This window comes from Aotus nancymaae, unplaced genomic scaffold (genome assembly GCF_030222135.1).
Source record: "Aotus nancymaae isolate 86718 unplaced genomic scaffold, 86718_ANA_hifiasm-v0.15.2.pri h1tg000028l, whole genome shotgun sequence".
NCBI lineage: Eukaryota > Metazoa > Chordata > Mammalia > Primates > Aotidae > Aotus > Aotus nancymaae.
The window spans coordinates 30,187,581-30,210,263 of record NW_026988441.1 but is presented as its reverse complement, the minus strand read 5'-3'; the positions used below and the strand labels follow the sequence as shown (position 1 = coordinate 30,210,263).

General features: G+C 51.7%; 2 protein-coding genes across 3 annotated transcripts; both read left to right on the top strand.

Moving 5' to 3' along the window:
- The first annotated feature begins 2,561 nt into the window (after positions 1–2,561).
- LOC105720938 (olfactory receptor 1I1) lies at positions 2,562–8,470 on the top strand. Its single transcript, XM_064382137.1, is given in 7 exon segments — positions 2,562–2,822; positions 2,825–2,927; positions 2,930–3,085; positions 3,088–3,186; positions 3,189–3,416; positions 3,419–3,482; positions 8,317–8,470. Coding segments are annotated over 7 exon segments (1,065 nt in total).
- Positions 8,471–14,551: 6,081 nt separating this feature from the next.
- SYDE1 (synapse defective Rho GTPase homolog 1) lies at positions 14,552–22,681 on the top strand. Of its 2 annotated transcripts, none has more exons than XM_012457775.3 (8): positions 14,552–14,672; positions 16,319–16,459; positions 17,001–17,645; positions 17,826–18,040; positions 18,624–18,750; positions 18,941–19,101; positions 19,999–20,224; positions 21,276–22,681. In XM_012457775.3, exons 1-8 carry the CDS (start codon positions 14,585–14,587, stop codon positions 21,677–21,679), a joined length of 2,007 nt encoding a protein of 668 aa, XP_012313198.2. In that variant the 5' UTR covers positions 14,552–14,584; the 3' UTR covers positions 21,680–22,681. The 2 variants fall into 2 exon arrangements, with proteins under 2 accessions (XP_012313198.2, XP_021531664.2); XM_021675989.2 differs by having other exon boundaries at positions 14,585–14,672; positions 16,118–16,459.
- Positions 22,682–22,683: the final 2 nt, after the last annotated feature.

Below are 22,683 nucleotides of genomic sequence, written 5' to 3'. Positions count from 1 at the left end.
TGAACCTGGGAGGCAGAGGTTGCAATGAACAGAGATCATGCCACCGCACTTCGGCCTGGGTGCCAGAGTGAGACTCCATCTCAAAAAAAAAAAAAAAAAATGAAAGAACGAAAGAAAGAAGCTGGCTCCTCATCAGGATAACGCAGCATGTGGGACTGAGTATCTAGGTGCTGGGTTGATAGGTGAGGCAAACCACCACAGCACACATAACTATGTAACAAACCTGCACATCCTGTACATGTATCCCAGAACTTAAAATAAAATTATAAAAATTAAAAAAGATAAAAATCATGCTGAGCAGCCAATAGCTGGGGGAAAAAAGAAAGAAACTGTCTCCTAAGAAGGCTTAACCCATTACGGATATCTGTAATGGATATTACAGATGTACGGATAACCCATTGCTGAGGACAAAATAAAAACACCTGTGCCAGCTACGAGGACGGCTGAGGTGGGAGAAGCACCTGAGCCCAGGAGGTACAGGCTGCAGTGAGCCGTGATTGTGCCACTGCACTGCAGCCTGGGTGACAGAGTGAGACCCTGTATCAAAATTAATTAAATAGAATAAAATAGACTTTGTATTAGATGGTTTTGCCTAACTATAGGCTAATGTAAGTGTTCTGAGCACATTTACGGTGGGCTAGGCTAAGCTGTAATGTTTGGTAGGTATGTTCAACGCATTTTTGACTTATGATAATTTATATTTTTGAGACAGTGTTTCGCTCTTGTTGCCCAGGCTGCAGGGCAGTGGCACAATCTCGGCTCAGTGCAACCTCTGCCTCCCAGGTTCAAGTGATTCTCCTGCCTCAGCCTCATAAGTAGCTGGGATTACAGGCATTAGCCACAACACCTGGCAAATTTTGTATTTCAGTACAGACTGGGTTTCACCATGTTGGCCAGGCTGGTCTCAAACTCCTGACCTCAGGTGATCCACCCGCCTCAGCCTCCCGAAGCACTGAGATTACAGGTGTGAGCTACTGTGCCCAATCTAACTTACGATATTGTCAATGTACAACCTCGTTATCAGTTTCAGAACATCTGTGCCTATAATTTATTGGTGATGAGAACACATGACATTCACTCTCAGAGTTTCTCAAGTATACAACGCATTAACTATAGTCACTATGCTGAACAAGTAGATCTCTTGAATGTATGCCTCCAATCTAATTGAAATTTTGTATTATTTGCCCAATTTCTCCCTCACACCCACCTCCCTCCCCAACCCTCTGGTAACCACCATTCTACTCTCTGCTTCTATGAGATTGACCATTTTAAATTCCACATATAAGTGAGAACATGTGGTATCTGTCCTTCTGTACCTGGCTATTTCACGTTACATAATGTCTTCCAGCTTCATCTATATGGTCGCGAATGATAGAATTTCCTCTTTTCTCGATGGCTGAATAAATAGTACTCCATTGTGTATTCCTAACACATTTTCTTTATCCACTCATCTGTTTTTAACACAAAACTGATGTTTAAATTACATATTGTTGGTGAAAGGATGAAAGGGAAAGAGGGTGGCGGGAGGAAAGAAAAGAGGAAGCTGGCCGGGCATCGTGGCTCACACCAGTAATCCCAGCACTATGGGAGGCTAAGGTGAGTGTATCACTTGAGGTCAGGAGTTCAAGACCAGCCTGGCCAACATGGTGAAACCCCATCTCTATGAAAAATACAAAAATTAGCCAGGCGTGGTGGTGCGTGCCTATAATCTCTGCTACTCGGGAGGCTGAGGTACAAGAATCACTTCAACCCGGGAGGCAGAGGTTGCAGTGAGCTGAGATAGCACCACTGCACTCCAGCCTGGTGAGAGAGCAAGACTCTGTCTCAAAAACAGAAAAAGAAAAAAGAAGAGGGAAAGATAACAGGAAAGGAAGAGAAGGAAAAACAGAAGATGGTAAGGTTTCCTTTACTTTATAGGGTTTTGGTTGGGTTTGATTCTGCTTGATTTTCATTTGTTTGTTTGTTTGAGATGGAGTCTTGCTCTGTCACCCAGGCTAGAGTGCAGTGGTGTAATCTCAGCTCACTGCAACCTCTTCCTCCCAAGTTCAAGTGATTCACCTGCCTCAGCCTCCTGGGTAGCTGGGATTACTGGTGCCTGCCACCACATCCTGCTAATTTTTTTGTATTTTTCGTAGAGACGAGGTTCCACCATGTCAGCCAGGCTGGTCTCGAACTCCTGACCTCAGGTGATCTGCCCGCCTCGGCCTCCCCAAATGCTGGGATTACAGGCATGAGCCACTTGGTTTTGTTTTCTATGAAGCTTTGCTCCACTGAAGGAAGCAAAAGTGTTTATAGAGAACATCCAAGTTTGACTATGAGCAGCTCCGTTAGGTCCTTGAGACCCTGACTGCCTCAGGCATGAATGACTTGGCTTGACAGGCAACAGAAGCCCCCTGAAAATGGCTTGAGGATAACCAAACACAAAGGAACTTGATGGATATGATGGAATTTTCACAGAACAGTATAGGTTTCCGTGGGAAGCTGGGACCAGAATGGCATCTCTGACCCCTGGACCTATATGGCTTCTCTCCCTTTTTGTTCCCACGAGACACAGACCATACATGGAACCAGAAAACCAAACCAAAATCTCAGAATTCTTCCTCCAGGGACTCTCAGAAAAGCCAGAGCATCAGACCCTCCTCTTCACAATGTTCCTCTCCACATACCTGGTCACCATCATCGGAAATGTCCTCATTATCCTGGCCATCCTCACGGACTTTCGCCTCCACATGCCCATGTGCTTCTTCCTGTCCAACCTGTCACTCGTTAACATCCTATGATCCTCCACCACCTTCCCCAAGATGCTAGTGAACATCCATCGGGACTCAAGAGCAGAGCCATCCCCTTAGCGGACTGCCTCACCCAGATGTACGCCTTCCACCTGTTCAGGACCATGGACAGCTTTCTCCTGGCAGTAATGGCCATTAACTGCTTCATGGCATTGTCCACCCACTCTATTACTTGGTCCTCATGTGCCCCCGTGTCTGTGGGCTGCTGCTGGGGGCACCATGGGTGATCACCAACATCCAGTCTCTCATACACACCTGCCTCATGGCTCAACTGACCTTCTGTGCTGGCTCCGAAGTCTCCACTTCTTCTGTGACCTCATGCCCCTGCTGAAGCTCTCTTGCTCAGACACGCACACCAATGAGCTGGTGATCTTGGCTTCTGGCTTCGTCATGAGCATCGCCCACTCTCCTGCATCCTTCTCTCCTACATCCGCATTTTCTGCACAGTCTTTAAGATCCCTTCTGCTCGGGGCAACTGGAAAGCCTTATCCACCTGTGGCTCACACCTCACTGTGGTGTCCCTGTTCTATGGGACCATCTTTGCTGTGTACTTACAGCCTGCATCCCCCAGCTCCTCCCAGAAGGACAAGGCAGCCGCCCTCATGTGTGGGGTGATCATACCCATGCTGAACCCTTTATCTACAGCCTACAGAACAAGGACATGAAGACGCCCTGGGGAAGCTCATTGGCAAAGTGGCCGTCCCCCTGTCCTAGGGAAGAACGGTTATTGGATGCTTATCATGTTCCAGGATCACTGTTGGGTGCTAGGGACACAGAGAGCATCCCATCCCCTCACTGGGAATACAGACACGGAATAAATCCTTCCAGTATAATGTGGTAAATGTGTCTTAAAGAGATGAACAAAGTGGATGGGCCCCCAAAGGGAAGGCGTGCATTTTCCCCATGATTTATCTTCCCCATGAAGATCAGAATAGCAAAGATCAAAGTGGCCTGAAATCAGCCCCTCTGGGGGATCGGGCGTTTAGGGTTGCTAAGTGGATAAGAGTAGTTGGAAACAAGACATGTGGCTACACTCATTTTAGTATTGACAAAGGATGGGTACGTGGCTCAAGCCTGCAATTCCAGCATTTTGGGAGGCCAAGGTGGAACGATCGCTTGAGGCCAGGAGTTTGAGACCAGCCTGGGCAACATTCAGAGACCCTATCTCCACAAAGAAAATCATTTTAGCAAGACATGGTGGTGCACACCTGTAGTGTCAGCTATTCAGGAGGCTGAGGCAGGTAGATCATTTGGGCCCAGGAGTTCAAGATTGCAGTGAGCTATGATTGCACCACCACACTTCAGCAGCTTGGGAATCAGAGCAAGATTTGTCATTCATTCATAGATAGATAGAGCGATAGATTGATAGATAGGATGGATGGATAGACAGACAGACAGATAGATAAGATAGGTAGGTAGGTAGATCAGTTGATCAATCGATAGATAACAGAAGACAGATTGATAGATCAATAGACAGATGATAGAGAGAGAGAGCATGATAGATAGATGATAGAGCACCTGTCATCTTAGCTACTCAGGAGACTGAGGCAGGAGGCTTTCTTGAGTCAAGGAGATCGAGACTGCAGTGAACTATTATTGCACCACCGGATGCCAGCCTGGGCAACAGAGTGAGACCATGTCTGTAAAAGTAATAATAATAAAAAAATAAAAAAGGATGTGTTGAAGTCCTAACCCCAAGGACTTCAGAATGTGGCCATATTTGAAGATAGGGTGATTACAGATGTCATTAGATTACAGTAAGGTCATTAGGGTGGTCCCTAATCTGATATGACTGGCGTCCTTATGAAAGGGGAAGATTTGGACACAGGCACCCACACACAGGGAGAACGCCATGTGAAGAGGGAGGCAGAGGTTGGAGTGATGCTGCTATAAGCCAAGGAATGCCAGGAACTGACTGCAAACCACCAGAAGCCAGGAGAGAGCCATGGAACAGGTTCTCCTTCTCAGTCCTCAAAGGAACCAAGGAACCAATACCACTGACACCTGATCTTTTTCTTTTTTTTTTTGAGATGGAGTCTTGCTCTGTCACCCCTACTGGATGCAGTGGCACGATCTCGGCTCGCTGCAACCTCCACCTCCTGGGTTCAAGCAAATCTCCTGCCTCAGTCTCCCAAGTAGCTGGAATTACAGGCACCCGCCACCACACCCAGCTAATTTTGTGTATTTAGTAGAGATTTTATTTCTCCTTCACTTATGAAGCTTATTTTGGCTGGATATGAAATTCTGGGTTGAAAGTTCTTTTCTTTAAGGATGTTGACTATTGGCCCCCACTGTCTTCTGGCTTGTAGGGTTTCTGCCGAGAGATCTGCTATGAGTCTGATGGGCTACCCTTTGTGGGAAACCCGACCTTTCTCTCTGGCTGCCCTTAGCATTTTTTCCTTCATTTCAACCCTGGTGAATCTGACGATTATGTGCCTTGGGGTTGCTCTTCTTGAGGAATATCTCTGTGGTGTTTAGGGTTTCACCATATTGGCCAAACTGGTCTCAAATTCCGCCTTGGCCTCCCAAAGTGCTGGGATTACAGGCATGAGCCACCGCACCAGCCTGACACCTTCATGTTGGACTCCTAACCTCCAGAACTGTAAGACATTTCTATTGTGTAAGTCACCTAGTTTATGGACTTTTTAATTTTTTTTTTTTTTTTTTTTTTTTTTTGAGAGAGAGAGACAGGATCTCACTCTGCCACCCAGGCTGGAGTACAGTGGTGCAATCAGCTCAGGTGCAACCTCATCTCAAACTCCTGGGCTCAAGCAATCCTCCTGCCTCAGCCTCCTGAGTAGTTGGGACTACAGGCCCATGCCACTACAACCAGCGATATATATTTATAAAGACAGGGTCTCACTATGTTGCCCAGGCTGGTCTCAAATTCCTGGACTCAAGCGATCTGCCCTCCTCGGCCTCCCAAAGTGCTGGGATTGCAAGTGTGAGCCACCACACTCAGCCTGATTTCTGGTACTTTGTTACAACGTCCCTAGAAAACAAATACAGTTAGTTTAGCAAATGTCAGCAACCTACAAAGACTCTGTCCCACAGCCGGGTGCGGTGGCTCATGATTGTAATTCCAGGACTTTAGGAGGACCAGGCAGGTGGATCACAAGGTCAGGAGTTCGAGACCAGCCTGGCCAATATGGTGAAACTCCATCTCTACTAAAAATACAAAAAAAATCAGCCAGGTGTGGTGGTGGGTACCTGTAGTCCCAGCTACTCAGGAGGCTGAGGCAGGAGAATCGCTTGCACCCGGGAGGTGGAGGTTGAAGTGAGCCAAGATTGCACCACTGTCCCTCAGCCTGGGTGACCTGGGTGACAGAGTGAGACTCTATCTCAAAAAAAAAAAAAAAAAAAGACTGTGTCCCAATATCCCAATACATCCTCTAAGTCTATGACTGACCACGTGTTCTGGTCAAGGGACCATGGGCTGGAACTGGAGAAAAGGATGAAGGATCTAAGTTGCACGGATTTGCTTACTGGGTATCAGCGTGATGCCAGTAATGCTGACAACAACCGAGATTTATTATCTGAACAACGCTAACTCCCTTATATGCACAGTCTCAATAAAGTTTAAACAACAGCTCTAGGTGTGGAAGTAATTTCCAGTTTGCCATTGAAAGTAACGGCAAACAGCAATGACTTCTGCACCAACCTAATAGTTTAACACCTTTTTTTTCCACAGAGGAGAAAGTTAAAGCTTCAAAAGTAAAGCTGGCAAGATGTGGTAGCCACGGTTCAAACAGTGAACCCATCCCAGAGCGCCGGACCTTGACGAGAACAAGATGTAGTTTAGCATTCACAGTCTAGAGAAGAAACCTGCAGATTATAGCCCAAGGCCAAATCCTGCCTGTGATCTGTTCTTACACGGCCTGCAGAGCTTAACAATTTTAACATTTTTAAATGGTTGGAAAAAAAATAAAAGATGATATTGCCGGGCACAGTGGCTCACACCTGTAATTCCAGCACTTTGGGAGGCCAAGGTGGGCGGATCACCTGAGCTCAGGAGTTTGAGACCAGCCTGGCCAGCATGATGAAACCCGGTCTCTACTAAAAATACAAAATTTGCCAGGTGTGCTAGTAGGCACCAGTGATCCCAGCTACTTGGGAGGCTGAGGCAGGAGGTAGGAGAATCGCTTGAATCTGGGAGGCAGAGGCTATAGTGAGCCGAGATCGTGCCATTGCACTCCAGCCTGGGCGACAGAGTGAGACTCCATCTCAAAAAAAAAAAAAAGAAGACGAAGAAGATAAAGAAGATCTTCTGCCAGAATATGATAGATTCTGGATACTAGAAAAAGAAAAAAGAAGAAAATTAATTTTAAAAGAGAAAAAGAAGATTCTATGACCAATTAAAAGTATATAAAATTCTGGCTGGGTAGAGGCTCATGCCTATAATCCCAGCACTATGGAAGGCTGAAGGGGAGGATCACTTGAGGCCAGAAATTTGAGATCAGCCTGGGCAACATAGTGAAATCCCATCCCCACAAAAATTTAAAAATTAGCCAGGCATGGTGACATGCACCTGTGGTCCCAGCTACCCACGAGGTTGAGGCTAGAGGATCGCACACCCAGGAGTTTAAGGCTGCAGTGAGCTGTGATTGCACCACTGCACTTTATCCTGAGCAATAGAGCGAAATCCTGTCTCAAAAAAAAAAAATTAGTTTGTCCTTTTACCAAGCAAGTTTAATGACTTCTTTTCTTCAGAAAAACCAGAGCCTGCTACCCAAAGTGATACATGAATCAGAAGAATCATCATGCTTGTTAGAATGAAGGCTCCCACTCTATCCCACACCTGCTAATCATAATTCCCCGAGGCATTCATATGATCCTTAAAGTTTGAACATCATTGCAGGCCGCAGTGAGGCGCACCTGTAGCCCCAGCTATTCAAGAGGCGCACCTGTAGCCCCAGCTATTCAAGAGGCTGAGGCACGAGGATCACTTAGGCCTGGGAGTTCGAGTCCAGCCTGGGCAGAGTAATGAGACCCCTGTCTCTAAAAACAAACAAAAAAAGCCCAGCACTTTGGGAGGCTGAAGCAGGCGGATCACCTAAGGTCAGGAGTTTGAGACCAGTCTGACCAGCATGGGGAAATCCCGTCTCTACTAAAAATACAAAATCAGTGGTGCATGCCTGTAGTCCCTGGTACTCTAGAGGCTAAGGAAGGAGAATGGCTTCAACCCAGGAGGTGGAGGTTACAGTGAGCCGAGATCACACCACTGAACTCCAGCTTGGGCAACAAAAGCGAAACTGTCTCCAAAAAAAAAAAAAAAAAAGCTTATAATTTAAAAGTTTGAGCATCACTGGGCTAGATGGGGGTCCTGCAGATAAATGGGACCCAAACAGGCTTTAGGTTCAGAGATACAGAAGAACTGAGATGCTGCTCTAGCTCCTACCATGGACGAGTCCAGGAGGAAACCTTCCCAACCGCTCGAAAAGCTCTGAAAACTGCAGTTGCAGAAGTGGCCACTAGGCGGCAATCATGCCATTTCACCAATTGAATTTAAAACCTTTTTTTTTTCCAGCCCCCCAAGAAACTCGTATTCTAGCGGTACGCTGGCCCAGTTCCATGGGCCTTCGGTGTACTCTCCCCCTGGAAGGGAACAAGAAGTGCAAAGTTTCCATGATGACAGGGAGCCTCTGTTGTTCAAAGAAATCATGGAGACTGGTGTGGCCTGAGCCCAGAGTGACAGGGGGGCTGGTTTGCAGAGGGCCTGTGGAGGGCACTGGGAGTCACACGGCCTGTGGGCCACAGGGATTGTGACCATGACAAGGTTTAAGGAGGATGGGGAGGACTGTACTTCAAAACGAACCCACTGGTGAGCCACACCATAGATTTGGAGTCAGCACATTTTTTCTGTCAAAGTCCAGGTCGTCAATATTGTCAGCTTTAGGGACCTTACCGTCTCTGCTGCAATGACTGAACTCTGCTGCTGTCTGGTGAAAGCAGCCATAGATGAGACAAGGAATGGCTTGGCTGTGTCCCAATAAAACTATTTATAAACACAGAAGCTTCCATTTCCTATCATAGGACATGTCATACAATGTAGCCTTTGGGTTTGTTTTCAACCACTTTTAAAATGTTACAACTATTCTAGGCCAGGTGCATTACCTCATGCCTGTAATCCCAGCACTTTGAGAGGCTGAGGGAGGAGGATTGCTTGAAGCCAAGAGTTCGAGACCAGACTGGGCAACATGGTGAGACCCCATCTCAACAAACATTTTTAAATTAGCTGGGCATGGTGGTGCATGCCTGTAGTCTCAGCTACTCAGGAGGCTGAGGAAGGAGGGTCACTTAAGTCCAGGAGGTCAAGGTTGCAGGGAGCTATGATTGTACCACTGCACTCCAGCCTGGGGGACAGCGTAAGACCACTGTGTCTAAAAAACTAAAAAATAATAAGGCCAGGCGTGGTGGCTCATGTCTGTAATCCCAGCACTTTGGGAGACTGGGGCAGGTGAATCACAAGGTCCAGAGTTCAAGACCAGCCTGACCAATATGGTGAAACCTCGTCTCTACTAAAAATACAAAGAATTAGCCGGGTGTGGTGGCATGCGCCTGTAGTCCCAGCTACTCGGTAGGCTGAGGCAGAAGAATTGCTTCAACCCGGAAGGCAAAGGTTGCAGTCAGCCGAGATCAACCACTGCCCTCCGGCTTGGGCAACAGAGCAAAACTCCATCTCAAAAATAAATAAATAAATAAATAAATAAAATGCAAAACTGGTATTAGCTCGAGGGCTGAATTTAGCCTATGGGCCACAGGTTGCCAACCCTGGTATAGATGGATGGGAATGTCAAGAGTTAAGGGGACCAAGAAAGACCAAAAAATGAGGGGTGAAGTGGGCTGAAAACCATCAGAAGAAAAGGAGCTGGTGCCACAGGACCTTTGCAAATGCTCTTCCCTCCCGAGTAAATTCCTGCTTGGCACTGACATTACAGCACAAACTCCACTTCCTGAGGGAAGCCTCCCCAACCCCTATCCCTTGCCCAGCTACATCAGTTGCCCTAATGTTACACTCACTATCCCCTCATTCACCTCTTCATCACTGCAGTGGTTTTTTGGGGTATGTTTTGTTTTGAGGCAGTCTTGCTCTGTCTCCCAGGCTGGAGTGCAGTGGGGCGATCTCGGCTCGTTGCAACCCCCACCTCCTGGGTGCAAATGATTCTCCTGCCTCAGCCTCCCGAGTAGCTGGGATTACAGGCGTGTACCACCATGCTTGGCTAATTTTTTGCATTTTTAGTAGAAATGGGGTCCACCATGTTGGCCAGGCTGGTCTCAAACTCCTGGCCTCAAGTGATCTGCCTGCCTCAGCCTCCCAAAGTGCTGAGATCACAGGCATGAGTCACTGCACCCGGCCTCATCACTGCAGTGGTTTTATATTAGTTTGTGTCATTCTTGGATTAATGTCTGTTTCACTCATCTGACTCAGCTGGGAACTGGGGACTGAAATTGTGTTATCCAGTTTATCATGTGAAACTCTGTGCCCCTGTGATTAGTACGGTAGCCACTCAAAGTGTATTTTCTGGATGGGCGCGGTGCCTCACGCCTGTAATCCCAGCACTTTGGGAGGCCAAGGCAGGTGATCACCTGATGTCAAGGAGTTTAAGATCAGTCTGGCCAACCATGGCCAACATGATGAAACCATGTCTCTACTGAAAACACAAAAATTAGCCAGGCATGGTGGCGGGTGCCTGTAATCCCAGCTACTCGAGAGGCTGAGGCAGAAGAATTGCTTGAACCCAGGAGGCGGAGGTTGCAGTGAGCCGAGATGGTGCCGCTACATACACTGTAGCCTGGGCGACAGAGACTCTGTCATAGAAAAATATATATTTTTTATTTTTTTAATTTATTTTTTATTTTTATTTTTTTGAAACAAGAGTCTCACTCTGTCACCCAGGGTGGAGAGCAGTGGTGTGATCTCGGCTCACTGCAACCTCCACCTCCCAGGTTCAAGCGATTCTCCTGCCTCAGCCTCCCAAGTAGCTGGGACTATAGGTGTTTGCCACCACACCCAGCTAAATTGTTTGCATTTTTAGTAGAGATGGGATTTCACCATGTTGGTCAGGCTGGTCTCAAACTCCTGACTTCAGGTGATTTGCTCACCTCGGCCTCCCAAAGAGCTGGGATTACAGATGTAAGCCACTGCACCCGGCCACAATTCGTACGTTTTAAACTGTGTGCCAGCCGGGCGCAGTGGCTCATGCCTGTAATCCTAGCGCTTTGGGAGGCTGAGGTGGGTGGATCACCTGAGGTCAGGAGTTCAAGACCAGCCTGGCCATCATGGTGAAACCCCATCTTAAAAAAATAATAATAATAAAAAAATTTAAAAAATTTAAAAAAAACTGTGTGCCATTCTGAGTAGTGTGATGAAATCTCGCACCATGACCATCCATCCCCCCCGGGATGTCAATCATCCCTCTGTATGGCACTTCTACGCTGTAAACACCCAACCCGTTAGTCTCTTACTAGCCATCGCAGTTGTCAGATCAACAAAACATGGTATAGCTGGGGTTCAGTACCACCCACAGTTTCAGGAATCTACCAGGGGTCTTGGAACATGTTCCCTGCAGACAGCGGATGATTATTAGTGTCCTGGGGTTACCATAACAAAATACCACAGCCTGGTAGGCTTAAACAACAGAAATTAATTTTCTCACAGTTCTGGAGGCTGGAAGTTCAAGATCAAGTTCAAGATCATAGGCAGGGTTGTTCTGTGGCTTCTCTCCACCTTCCTCTGGAAGATGTCAGATAGAAGCAAGCCTCAGGGGACTCCATGTTTGGGTCCCCTTCCACGAATACTCCCTTCATGGAAGCTATCTTTCTCTCTCCTGGATTTCCCCTCTGGAGTCCCCTTCCACACTCTCTTGTGGAAGCCTGTCTTCCCCTCCTAAACTCCATCTCTCTCTCTATTCCCTTCCACTCAGTGTGGAAGCTGCTTTCCTCTCCTGAATTCCATCTTTCTGGATTCTCTCACTCATTGTGAGAGTTAGCTGTTTCTTTCTCTCTCCTTCTCCTGTTTCTCTCTCTTTAAATAAATCACTTTCTACAAAAAAAAAAAAAAAAAAGAAAGAAAGAAAAGAAGAAGAAGCAAGCCTCAGGTGTGGAAACAAATGGCAATGACCACAAAGGACAGAGGAAGCTTGGGGCCTGCTCCCCAAAACCTTCTCTATCTTCCATCCCCTAGGAACTGAGCACCCCAGGGAGCTGGTAGAATGGGGATGTGGAAACATGTCCCATGCCCATAGCCTGACACCTGAAGCTAGGTCAAAAGAGATGCAACTTCTTCCTTGTTCACTTTTAGAGGTCTGGGTGGCTGTCTAAGAAGTCTGACTACCCCAAGGCCACAATGCTGGAAGGAAGCCCAAGCCACACGGAGAGGCCTGTGCGGTTGCCCTAGTCCACAGCCCCAGCAACAGCTGATGTCAATTGCAAGACCTCTGAGTAAAGACACCTCCAAATGATTCAGGACCCCCCACCCCATTTTTTGAGTCACCCCTAGCCTTAGAGTCTTCCCAGCTGAGGTGTAGGGATAGGCACTGTCAACTCTGCCCTGTCCAAACTGAACCATAACATCTGTGAGCATCATGTAAACCAAAAGGTATCTGAGACAGGTCTCAATCAATTTAGAAAGTTTATTTTGCCAAGGTTAAGGAAGTGCCAGTGACACAGCCTCAGAAGGTCCTGAAAACATATGCCCAATGTAGTCAGGGCCACTACCTTGATTCACTCCTATAATCTTAGCTACTTAGGGGGCCACGGTGGGCAGATCACTTGAGCCCAGGAGTTTGAGACAAGTCTGGATAACATGATGGGACTCCAGCTCTACAAAAATAGAAAAAAATAGTCAGGCATGGTGACACATGCCCAAAGTTCCATTTGCTTGAGAGGCTGAGACAGGACCATCACTTGAGCCCAAGAGGTTGAGACTGCAGTGAGCTGTGGTGGCACCACTGCACTCCAGCTTGGTCCAGTTATATATATACATATGTGTGTGTGTGTGTGTGTGTGTGTGTGTATGTATATATGTGTGTGTATATATATGTGATATGTGTCTGTGTGTATATATATATATATATTTTTTTCTTTTTTTTTTTCTGAGACGGAGTCTCACTCTGTTGACCAGGCTGGAGTGCAGCTGCACGATCTCAGCTTACTGCAACCTCCATCTCCTGGGTTCAAGGGATTCTCCTGCCTCAGCCTCCTGAGTAGCTGGGACTACAGGCACGGACCACCATGCCCAGCTAATTTTTGTATTTTTACTAGAAACGGGTTCACCATGTTGGCCAGGATGGTCTCCATCTCTTGACCTTGTGATCTGCCTGCCTCAGCCTCCCAAAGTGCTGGGATTACAGGCGTTAACCACCATGCCCAGCCTGGTTTTATATATTTTAGGGAGACATGAGAGCAATCAATATATGTAAGATGTACATTGGTTTGGTCTGGGAAGGCGGGACAACTCAAAGTGGGGAGAGGGCTTCCAGGTTATAGGTAGACAAGAGACAAACAGCTGCATTCTTCTGAGTTTCTGACTAGCCTTTCTGAATATGCAATTTACAGAGATAGTCACTTATGCCTTAGTCTGGCTTAGTGAAACAAACAGGTGAGGAAGCGATCAGATATGTGTTGTCTCATGCAAGCAGAGGGACAGTTTTGAGTTCTGCCTGTCCTTTGCCCATAAGGAATTTCCTTGTGGGCAAACCGTGAGGGAGATATGTAGCTTTTTTTGTGTGTGTGTGAGATAGAGTCTCGCTTTGTTGACCAGGCTGGAGTGCAGTGGCACAATCTCAACTCACTGCAACCTCCACCTCCTGTGTTCAAGCAATTCTCCTGCCTCAGCTTCCCAAGTAGCTGGGATTACAGGCACCCCTGCCCCCCGCCCCCTGCCCATGTCAGGACTTTTTTTTTTTTTTTTTTTGTATTTTTAGTAGAGACAGAGTTTTCACCATGTTGGGCAGCCTGGTTTTGAACTCCTGACCTCAAGTGATCCACCGCCTTGGCCTCCCAAAGCACTAGGATTACAGGAGTGAGCCACTGTGCCCGGCTAGCTTTTTTATCCTTATAGCTATCTTACTCAGGAATAGAATGGGAGGCAAGTTTGCCCTACACAGTTCCCAGTTTGACTTTTTCCCTTTTGCTCAGTGATTTGGGGGTCTCAAGATTTATTTTCCTTTCACAATCACGACATGGTTGTTTTACATCACTACGTTTGGGGATGGTCTGTCAAACAGCAGTAGTAGTTGGAATTTGGAGGTGAGACTTGAGTGGGGAAAGAGTGGCATGGGGAGTGCCAGGAAGAGGCTTGGGGTGGGGTAGGTAGTGGGGACCGTCATTGAAATGAATGACACTACTGCTTGCACCAGGTTGAAGCAGTACTTGGGAGGGAGAGAGGGGATATGCTCAGGTTGTGATTTGGAGACAGACCCAAGAGAACTTCCCGGATGCCATCATCCAGGGAGACTCCATCCAGGGCGGGTAGGTGACAGGGAAGACCAGGGCTCCGGCCTGCGCCACGATCGTCACGTCCCATCGAAGATGGAGCGGATCCGGGCAACCCGGAGCCCCTATCCCATCCCCTCCCGGCCCCAGGCAACTACATCTCCCAGCATCGCCCGCTCGGGCCGCGGGAAAGGGAAAAAAAAAAAAAAAAGTTTGGGCAAAGCATTCCCGGAATGTGCTTCCTGCTGGCGCGGGGCGGGGGGCGGGCGGGGAGAGGCCCGGGCGGGGCGGGGAGGGCGCGGGGCGGCGCGGCCGGAGCCCGGGACGCGCACTCCGCTCGGCCCGGCCCGGGCCGCAGCATGGCCGAGCCGCTACTCAGGAAAACCTTCTCCCGCCTGCGGGGCCGGGAGAAACTTCCCCGGAAAAAGTCGGACGCCAAGGAGCGCGGTGAGCGGGGATCGGTGAGGGAAGAGGGGTCGCCGAGCCCCGCCCGGCCTAGGAGCGGGGTCCCAGGGCCCCGAGGACGGTCGGCGGGGAGATCAGGGGGAGTCCTCCCTCGCACCCCGCTGCAGACGGGGGTGCCTCGAGCCAGGGGAGGGGAGGGGTCCTGGAATGAAGGGGCTGGGAGGGAGGGGGCCGGACCGTTATGTGCAGCTGGCCAGGGATGCCAGCGCTGCGGGCTCCTTGGGAGGCCCGGGAGGGGGCCTCGCCCACGACAGGAAATGGGGCCGAGACTGAGTGCCTGGAGGGTGGAGGGGAGGAGGGGAGGAGGGGTGGGAGGCCGGGACACTGGGGCCCAGTCAAGCTGGGCAAGGGGCATCGGGAGCCCTGGAGGCGCAGGATGGGAGATGGGGGGCGTACTCCTGCAAAGGAGAGAGGGGGCGGCCCGTCAATCAGAGTAGCTGCCCTCCTCTGCCTCCCACCTACTAACCAGTGACTGCAGCTGCGCCTGTCTTAGCCCCAGGAAACTGTCCCCTTTATACAGATGGGGAAACTGAGATACGGAACAATTGGGTAATATGCACAGGTCCAGTGACTTTAACAGCTCTTTGGACTATGCTACCAACAGAGACTCTAGTGGGTGGACATCAGAGGTGACCAGAGGAGGAGTTCAGCAGGGTGGCAAGTAAAGAGCTTAGAGAAACAGCTGCTTGGGATAGGGGAACCCAGGAAGGAAGGAGTTAAAAGAGAAGGCCAGACCCTGCCTCTCCCCACCAGGCCTTCCCAAAGATTCCCAAGGTTCCCAGGGCAGGGAGAAGGGCCAGGGATGCCCAAACACAAACACACACAGGAAACAGCCCAGGACATGAGAGGAGGGGGGAAGGGGAAGTTCGAAGGCACTGACCGTGGGGGGTCTGCCCTGGGCTGAAGGACAAGGGCCCATCCCAGGGAATAGAGAACCCAGCTTCTGACTCCTGAGCAAGTAGTGTCTGCTGTAGGCTGTGAACTTTTCCAAAAGCCTCCTGGAAGCCTGCCTGGACATGGAAATCGCATTTCCCCATTTCACAGGACACTGAGCCTCAGAGAGGGAAGCGACTTGCCCAAGGCCACCCAGGTGCAGAGCTCCATGCCAGGGTTATTGAGAGGGGAAAGGAACTGGAGACAGGAATGCAGTACCTACGGGCCCCAGGAAACCTGACTTAGACTCCTGAGGCTGCAGGGACAGAGTCCCCTTTTGAGATGCCAGGGACTGAGTAGGGGGTGCTCTAAGCTGGCAACCGAAATCAATATCCTGTGGCTGCCTATTCCAAACAAAACAGCAGGACCCAAGGAGCAGTAACTTACCAGGGGCGGGTCAGGGCCGCACACAGCACCTCACCCACTGATCAATTGCATAGGGCTGCTCTGCAGGCAGTGAGGGGCTGGGTCTCACTCCCCTTGCTCTCTGCTAGGCCGCCCAGTCCAGCGCCCAGAGCCCAGCCCTCCAGAGCCAGAGCCCCAGGCTCCCGAAGGGTCCCAGGCCGGAGCAGAGGGGTCCCCCAGCCCCGAGGCATCAAGGAGCCCTGCACGGGGAGCCTACTTGCAAAGCCTGGAACCCAGCAGCCGCAGATGGGTGCTAGGTGGGGCCAAGCCAACTGAGGACACCTCTTTAGGGCCTGGGGCACCTGGCAGTGGGGAGCCCGCTGGTGAGATCTGGTACAACCCTATCCCTGAGGAAGACCCCAAACCTCCAGCATCTGAGCCCCCTGGGCCACAGCCAGATTCAGCTGAGCCAGAGGGCCCAGTCTCCCAAGGTAAGAATAAGCTTCACACCCCTCAGGGGAGCACCAGCCTCACACCCCTTCCCCCAGGAGAGCACCAGCCTCACACATCTCCCCCCAGGGGAGTACCAGCCTCACATCCCCTACCCACCACGGGAACACTAGCCTCACACCCCCTCTCCCCAGGGAAGCACCAGCCTCACATCCCTCCCTTCAGGGGAGCTCCAGCCTCACATCCCCTCCCCCGAAGGGAGCACCAGTCTTGCACTCCCTCCCCGCCAGGGAAGCATCAGCCTCACATCCCTTCCCTTCAGGGAAGCACCAGCCTCATAACCCCTCCCACCCAGGGAAGCACCAGCCTCACATCCCTCCCTTCAGGGGAGCACCAGCCTCACACTCCTTCCCTTCAGAGAAGCACCAGCCTCACACTCCCTCCCCTGAGCAGAGCACCAGCCTCACATCCCCTCCCTCCAGGGACCACAAGCTTCACACCCTCTTCCCCTAGGGAAGCACCAGCCTCACCCTCCTCCCCTAAGCCCAGGTTCCTGGACCCTGAGGTCTGGTCTCCGCACAGGTGCAGCCCCAGCCAGCCCCCCAACCAAAGCGTCTCGCACCAAGTCCCCGGGCCCCGCCAGGCGCCTCTCCATCAAGATGAAGAAACTGCCGGAGCTGCGGCGCCGCCTGAGCCTGCGAGGCCCCCGGGCTGGCAGGGAGCGTGAGAGGGCTGCCCCTGCGGGCTCTGTCATCAGCCGCTACCACCTGGACAGCAGCGTGGGGGGCCCTGGGCGGGCAGCAGGGTCCGGGGGCACCCAGAGCCCAAGGACCGGTTACCTCAGCGACGGGGACTCACCAGAGCGTCCAGCTGGGCTCCCGTCGCCCACCTCCTTCCAGCCTTACGAGGTGGGTCCCACAGCCCGGGCGCCCCCAGCCGCACTCTGGGGCCGCCTCAGCCTACACCTGTACGGTCTTGGGGGGCTGCGGCCAGCACCAGGGGCCACCCCCAGAGACCTCTGCTGCCTACTGCAAGTGGATGGGGAGGCCCGGGCCCGAACGGGGCCATTGCGAGGGGGGCCAGACTTCCTGAGGTTGGACCACACCTTCCACCTGGAGCTGGAGGCCGCTCAGCTCCTGCGGGCCCTGGTGCTTGCATGGGACCCTGGCGTGAGAAGGCACCGGCCCTGCGCCCAGGGTACCGTGCTGCTGCCCACGGTCTTCCGAGGTAGGTCATGTGGCTGCAGGGGAGGGGGGACACGGATCCCCAAATCCCATCGCCACCCCCGCAGAGTGCCTAGGGGGCTGGGCTGGCAGGGTTCCGGGTGAAAGGTGTGATCTGGAGTGGGGAGGCCAGGGTACAAGAACCTTCAGAGCACACCCAGCTCAGGCCTCCTTGTGTCCTCAGGGTGCCAGGCCCAACAGCTGGCCGTGCGCCTGGAGCCCCAGGGACTGCTGTATGCCAAGCTGACCCTGTCGGAGCAGCAGGAAGCCCCTGCCACAGCTGAGCCCCGTGTCTTCGGGTTGCCCCTGCCACTTCTGGTGGAGCGGGAGCGGCCACCTGGCCAGGTGCCCCTCATCATCCAGAAGTGTGTTGGACAAATCGAGCGCCGAGGGCTGCGGGTGAGCACCCACCCCACCCCACTCACCCCTGCCGGCCCCCGGACCTCAGCCCCACTCCAGGACACCCAGTGTACAGAGGCCAGACCCCTACCCCCAGACCTGAGCCGCTCCTAGCACCAATCCCAGCCTAGACAAAGGCAGAAGGGCCTCCCTTGACTGTAGTACCTTGGGCAGAACCCGTGGGTCATCCATCTATTTAACAACAGGACCCAAGCCCTCCTGGAGCTCAGGGTCTGATGGGGAAAAACTATGACGCTAGTAATTCCCAAATGTAAAACTGTAACTGGGACTAGAGTTGGGGGCGTGGGTACCTGGAGTCTGGGATTGTTTAAAACAAAACCTGGGGTAGTCATGGAAAGCTTCCTGGAGGAAATGTCAGAGTTTCCTAAGTCAGAGGAGGTGGGAACCAAGACAAGTAGTCCGAGCAGAAGGTATATAAGGCCAGATTGTCCAGGTAGTTCCAACCTCCCAGCCAATAGTGCCCATTGCTGCCTTGGCCCAGAATTCCAATGCTCACCCTGCTGCTCCCTGATTAGTCTGTGGCCCCAGCAAGAAGACATCCTCTCTCTCTTCCCACGCCCAGGTAGTGGGACTGTACCGTCTCTGCGGCTCAGCAGCAGTGAAGAAAGAGCTTCGGGATGCCTTTGAGCGGGACAGTGCAGCAGTCTGCCTATCTGAGGACCTGTACCCCGATATCAATGTCATCACTGGTCAGCATGCCCCCCTCGCCCCTGCCTGCTCACCCCATTCAATGTCTCACTTCAAGGCCTTGGGCTCCTCTGGGACCTCATTCCTCCTATCTGACCTTCCTTTCACCCACCTCTTCTTCCCCCTCATCTGTGCCCCTCCTTGGCCTCAGGAGCCAGCGGTGCCCTGACCAGAGGGGCCCTGTGTTCACAGGCATCCTCAAGGATTATCTTCGAGAGTTGCCCACCCCACTCATCACCCAGCCCCTGTATCAGGTGGTACTGGAAGCCATGGCCCATGACCCCCCAAACAGAGGTCCCCCCACCACTGACAGCACCCGAGGTCTCCTCAGCTGCCTGCCAGATGTGGAAAGGGTGAGTTGGGCCTGGTGGCAGTGGTGGAACTTGAGAGTGGGCTGATACCAATAGAATGTTTCAATGTCTGGGTCTGCGATGGGCATGAGCTTTCAGCAGCATCATATCCCCAGGAAATAGGTGCTATTAGCATCCCACTTCATAGATTTGGAAACTGAGGCCCAAAGTAGTTGAGTGCGTTGCCCAAGGTCACACAGCCAGGATGTGTCAAAAATGCATGCTGAACCAGGTGGGGTGGCTCACGCCTGTAATCCCAGCACTTTGGGAGGCTGAGGTGGGCAGATCACCTGAGGTCAGGAGTTCAAGACCAGCCTGACCAACATGGAGAGATGGAGAAACCCCATCTCTACTAAAAATACCAACTTACCCAGTCATGGTGGCGCATGCCTGTAATCACAGCTACTTGGGAGGCTGAGGCAGGAGAATCGCTTGCAGTGAGCCTAGATTGTGCCATTGCACTCCAGCCTGGGCAACAAGAGCAAAACTCCATCTCAAAAAATAAACAAAAATAAAAAATTAAAATGTAGGCTGAATACTGGTCTTTCCACCTACAAGGGAGGTTCCTGGCTGTGGAAACTAGACCATTCCCATCCCTCTCTGTGCTTCAATACTTTCCTCTGTAGAATGGGATTCATGGCAGCTCTGCCTAACACACAGGAGTGGGTTTGAGTCCCAGCCCTGCCTTTTCAATGTTTAGTTGCCTTTGGCTTCAGTATCCTCTCCAACAAAATAGGATTATAATACCAATACCTGATGATTAACAGTCTTAACCCAACCACATCCTAGCTATGAGACCGTGAACCTCAGTTTCCCTACTCTAGCCACCTTAGTCTCCTGCAGGTAGGTGCCACAGGGTGCTGACTCTGTCTGCTTTACATCTTCTCAACCCTCTCCCAGGCCACGCTGACGCTTCTCCTGGACCACCTGCGCCTCGTCTCTTCCTTCCACGCCTACAACCGCATGACCCCGCAGAACCTGGCCGTGTGCTTCGGGCCTGTGCTGCTGCCGGCACGCCAGGCGCCCACACGGTCTCGTGCCCGCAGCTCTGGCCCAGGCCTCACCAGTGCAGTGGATTTCAAGCGCCACATCGAGGTGCTGCACTACCTGCTGCAGTCTTGGCCAGGTGAGCTCATGTCCAGGGCCTGCACCACCAATCTGAGCCAGGCTGCTGCAGTGATGCCACTGTAGGGGACCAACCAGTGTCTTGGGCTTGAAGCAGCCTACGCCCCCTCATGGGGTAAACTGGTACCTGGTTGCCTCAGCAACCAGTTCAGATCCAACCAATCTGTTTTGTCTTTTTTTTTTTTTTTGGTAAAGACAGGGTTTCCCTATGTGGCCCAAGCTGGTCTCAAACTCATGATCTCAAGCCATCCTCCTGCCTCAGCCTCCCAAAGTACTGGGATTATAAACTAAATCACCTTGCCCCATGGAGCCGATCCATCTTTTTTTCTTTTCTTTTTTTGAAATGAAGTCTCGCTCTGTAGCCCAGGCTGGGGTGCAGTGGCGTGATCTAAGCTCACTGCAACCTCCACCTCCAGGTTCAAGGGATTCTCCTGCCTTAGCCTCCCAAGTAGCTGGGATTACAGGCACACACCACTAGTCCCATCTAATTTTTGTTTTTTTTTTTTTTTTTTGAGACGGAGTTTCGCTCTTGATACCCAGGCTGGAGTGCAATGGCGCGATCTCGGCTCACCGCAACCTCTGCCTCCTGGGTTCAGGCAATTCTCCTGCGTCAGCCTCCTGAGTAGCTGGGATTACAGGCACGCGCCACCGTGCCCAGCTAATTTTTTGTATTAGTAGAGACGGGGTTTCACCATGTTGACCAGGATGGTCTCGATCTCTTGACCTCGTGATCCACCCGCCTCGGCCTCCCAAAGTGCTGGGATTACAGGCTTGAGCCACCGCGCCCGGCCTAATTTTTGTATTTTTTAGTAGAGACGGGTTTTCACCATGTTGGCCACACTGGTCTTGAACTCCTGACCTCAGGTGATCCACCCACTTCAGCCCTCCCAAAGTGCTGGGATTATAGGCATGATCCAGGGCACCTGCCCCCATCCATCTTTGATGCAGTCAGAGACCCTGCCTCTTGGCATGCCAATCAGAGGCCTAGTTGCCGAAGCAACCAACCAGGTCGGTTATCGCCTCTGTGTATGATCCACCCTGTCTCTCTCCAGATCCCCACCTGCCCCCAGAAGCTCCAGATGTCGCACCGTACTTACGGCCCAAACGACAGCCAGCTCTGCACTTGCCGCTGGCAGACCCCGAAGTGGTGTCTCGGCCCCGGGGCCGAGGAGGCCCCGAGAGCCCCCCAAGCAACCGCTACGCCGGCGACTGGAGCGTTTGCGGGCGGGACTTCCTGCCATGTGGGCGGGACTTCCTGTCCGGGCCGGACTACGACCACGTGACGGGCAGTGACAGCGAGGATGAGGACGAGGAGGCCGGCGAGCCGAGGATCACTGCTGACTTCGAAGACGACTTCGATGCGCCCTTCAACCCGCACCTGAATCTCAAAGACTTCGACGCCCTCATCCTGGATCTGGAGAGGGAGCTCTCCAAGCAGATCAATGTGTGCCTCTGAGCCAGAGGACGGGGTTGGGCCCTGGTTACTAAGGACCAGGTGCCCAGTTGCTAAGGCGGTGCCCTGGTGACCGAGGAGAGCCAGACCTATTGCTCAGGCGGAGCTCCTGGTTGCCAGGGAAGTTACAGCGGGACCAGTCGCGTGCATGGCCGAGAGTCATTCCTGGTTTCCAGGGCCCAGTATTTGGACACTAGTTGAGAAGTCCAGGGACTGGGGATTTTAAGGACCAGCGGTTATGACCATCTTTCCTAAGCACCAAGGAAAACCTTTTTTGTTGCCAAAAAAGGCAGTTCTCGCGCTTGCTAGGCTGGCCTCTCTTGCCTCCCCTTGGCTGGGGAAACATCAGTTACAGTGAGCATCACCCTGGCATGGTGAGCCACCTTTAGTGGGTCCTCTTGCTGCTGCCAACCAAATCAGTATTAGCTTTGAGCACTGCACTCTGTTTCTCCCTCCCTTGGACGACCCAAGGACTAGCATGAGGCACTGTTTGTGGGGGGCAGCCCCTATCCTGGGTTCCAGCAGGGATACAGTGGCAGCCTGGGACTTAAGAGAAACAGCTGGTTTCCCCCACCCTTTTTCCAAAAAGACCCCACGATTGGCCTCTAGTCAGCAAATGGAGATAACAGAGTCTGGCCTTTCCCATCCCCATCCCCCTGTCCCCACCCCTGAAAAACATTGAGCACTTAAGCCCCTCCCATTTGGAGGGGGCCCCCCTGAAGCGTCAGGCTGGGGGCAGTCTGGTACGGAACATATTTATTGCCTCCGTGCATATGCGTGTGTGTCTGTGAGGACTGGTGTGCGTGGACACGTCTGGAATAGGCGTGTGGGGCTCTTTCAGGGACCACGGAGGAGGGAGCAGTTTGCAGTGCCCAGCCACCCTGAAATCCCCAGTAATGGTGCCTCAGTGGGCCCGAGTTCCACTGGGAGGGTATGGTTCCCTCCTGTCTCCCTCTTCTTTTCCGCACCTCCATCTTTGTGGATAATAAATCAATATGCACAGGTCC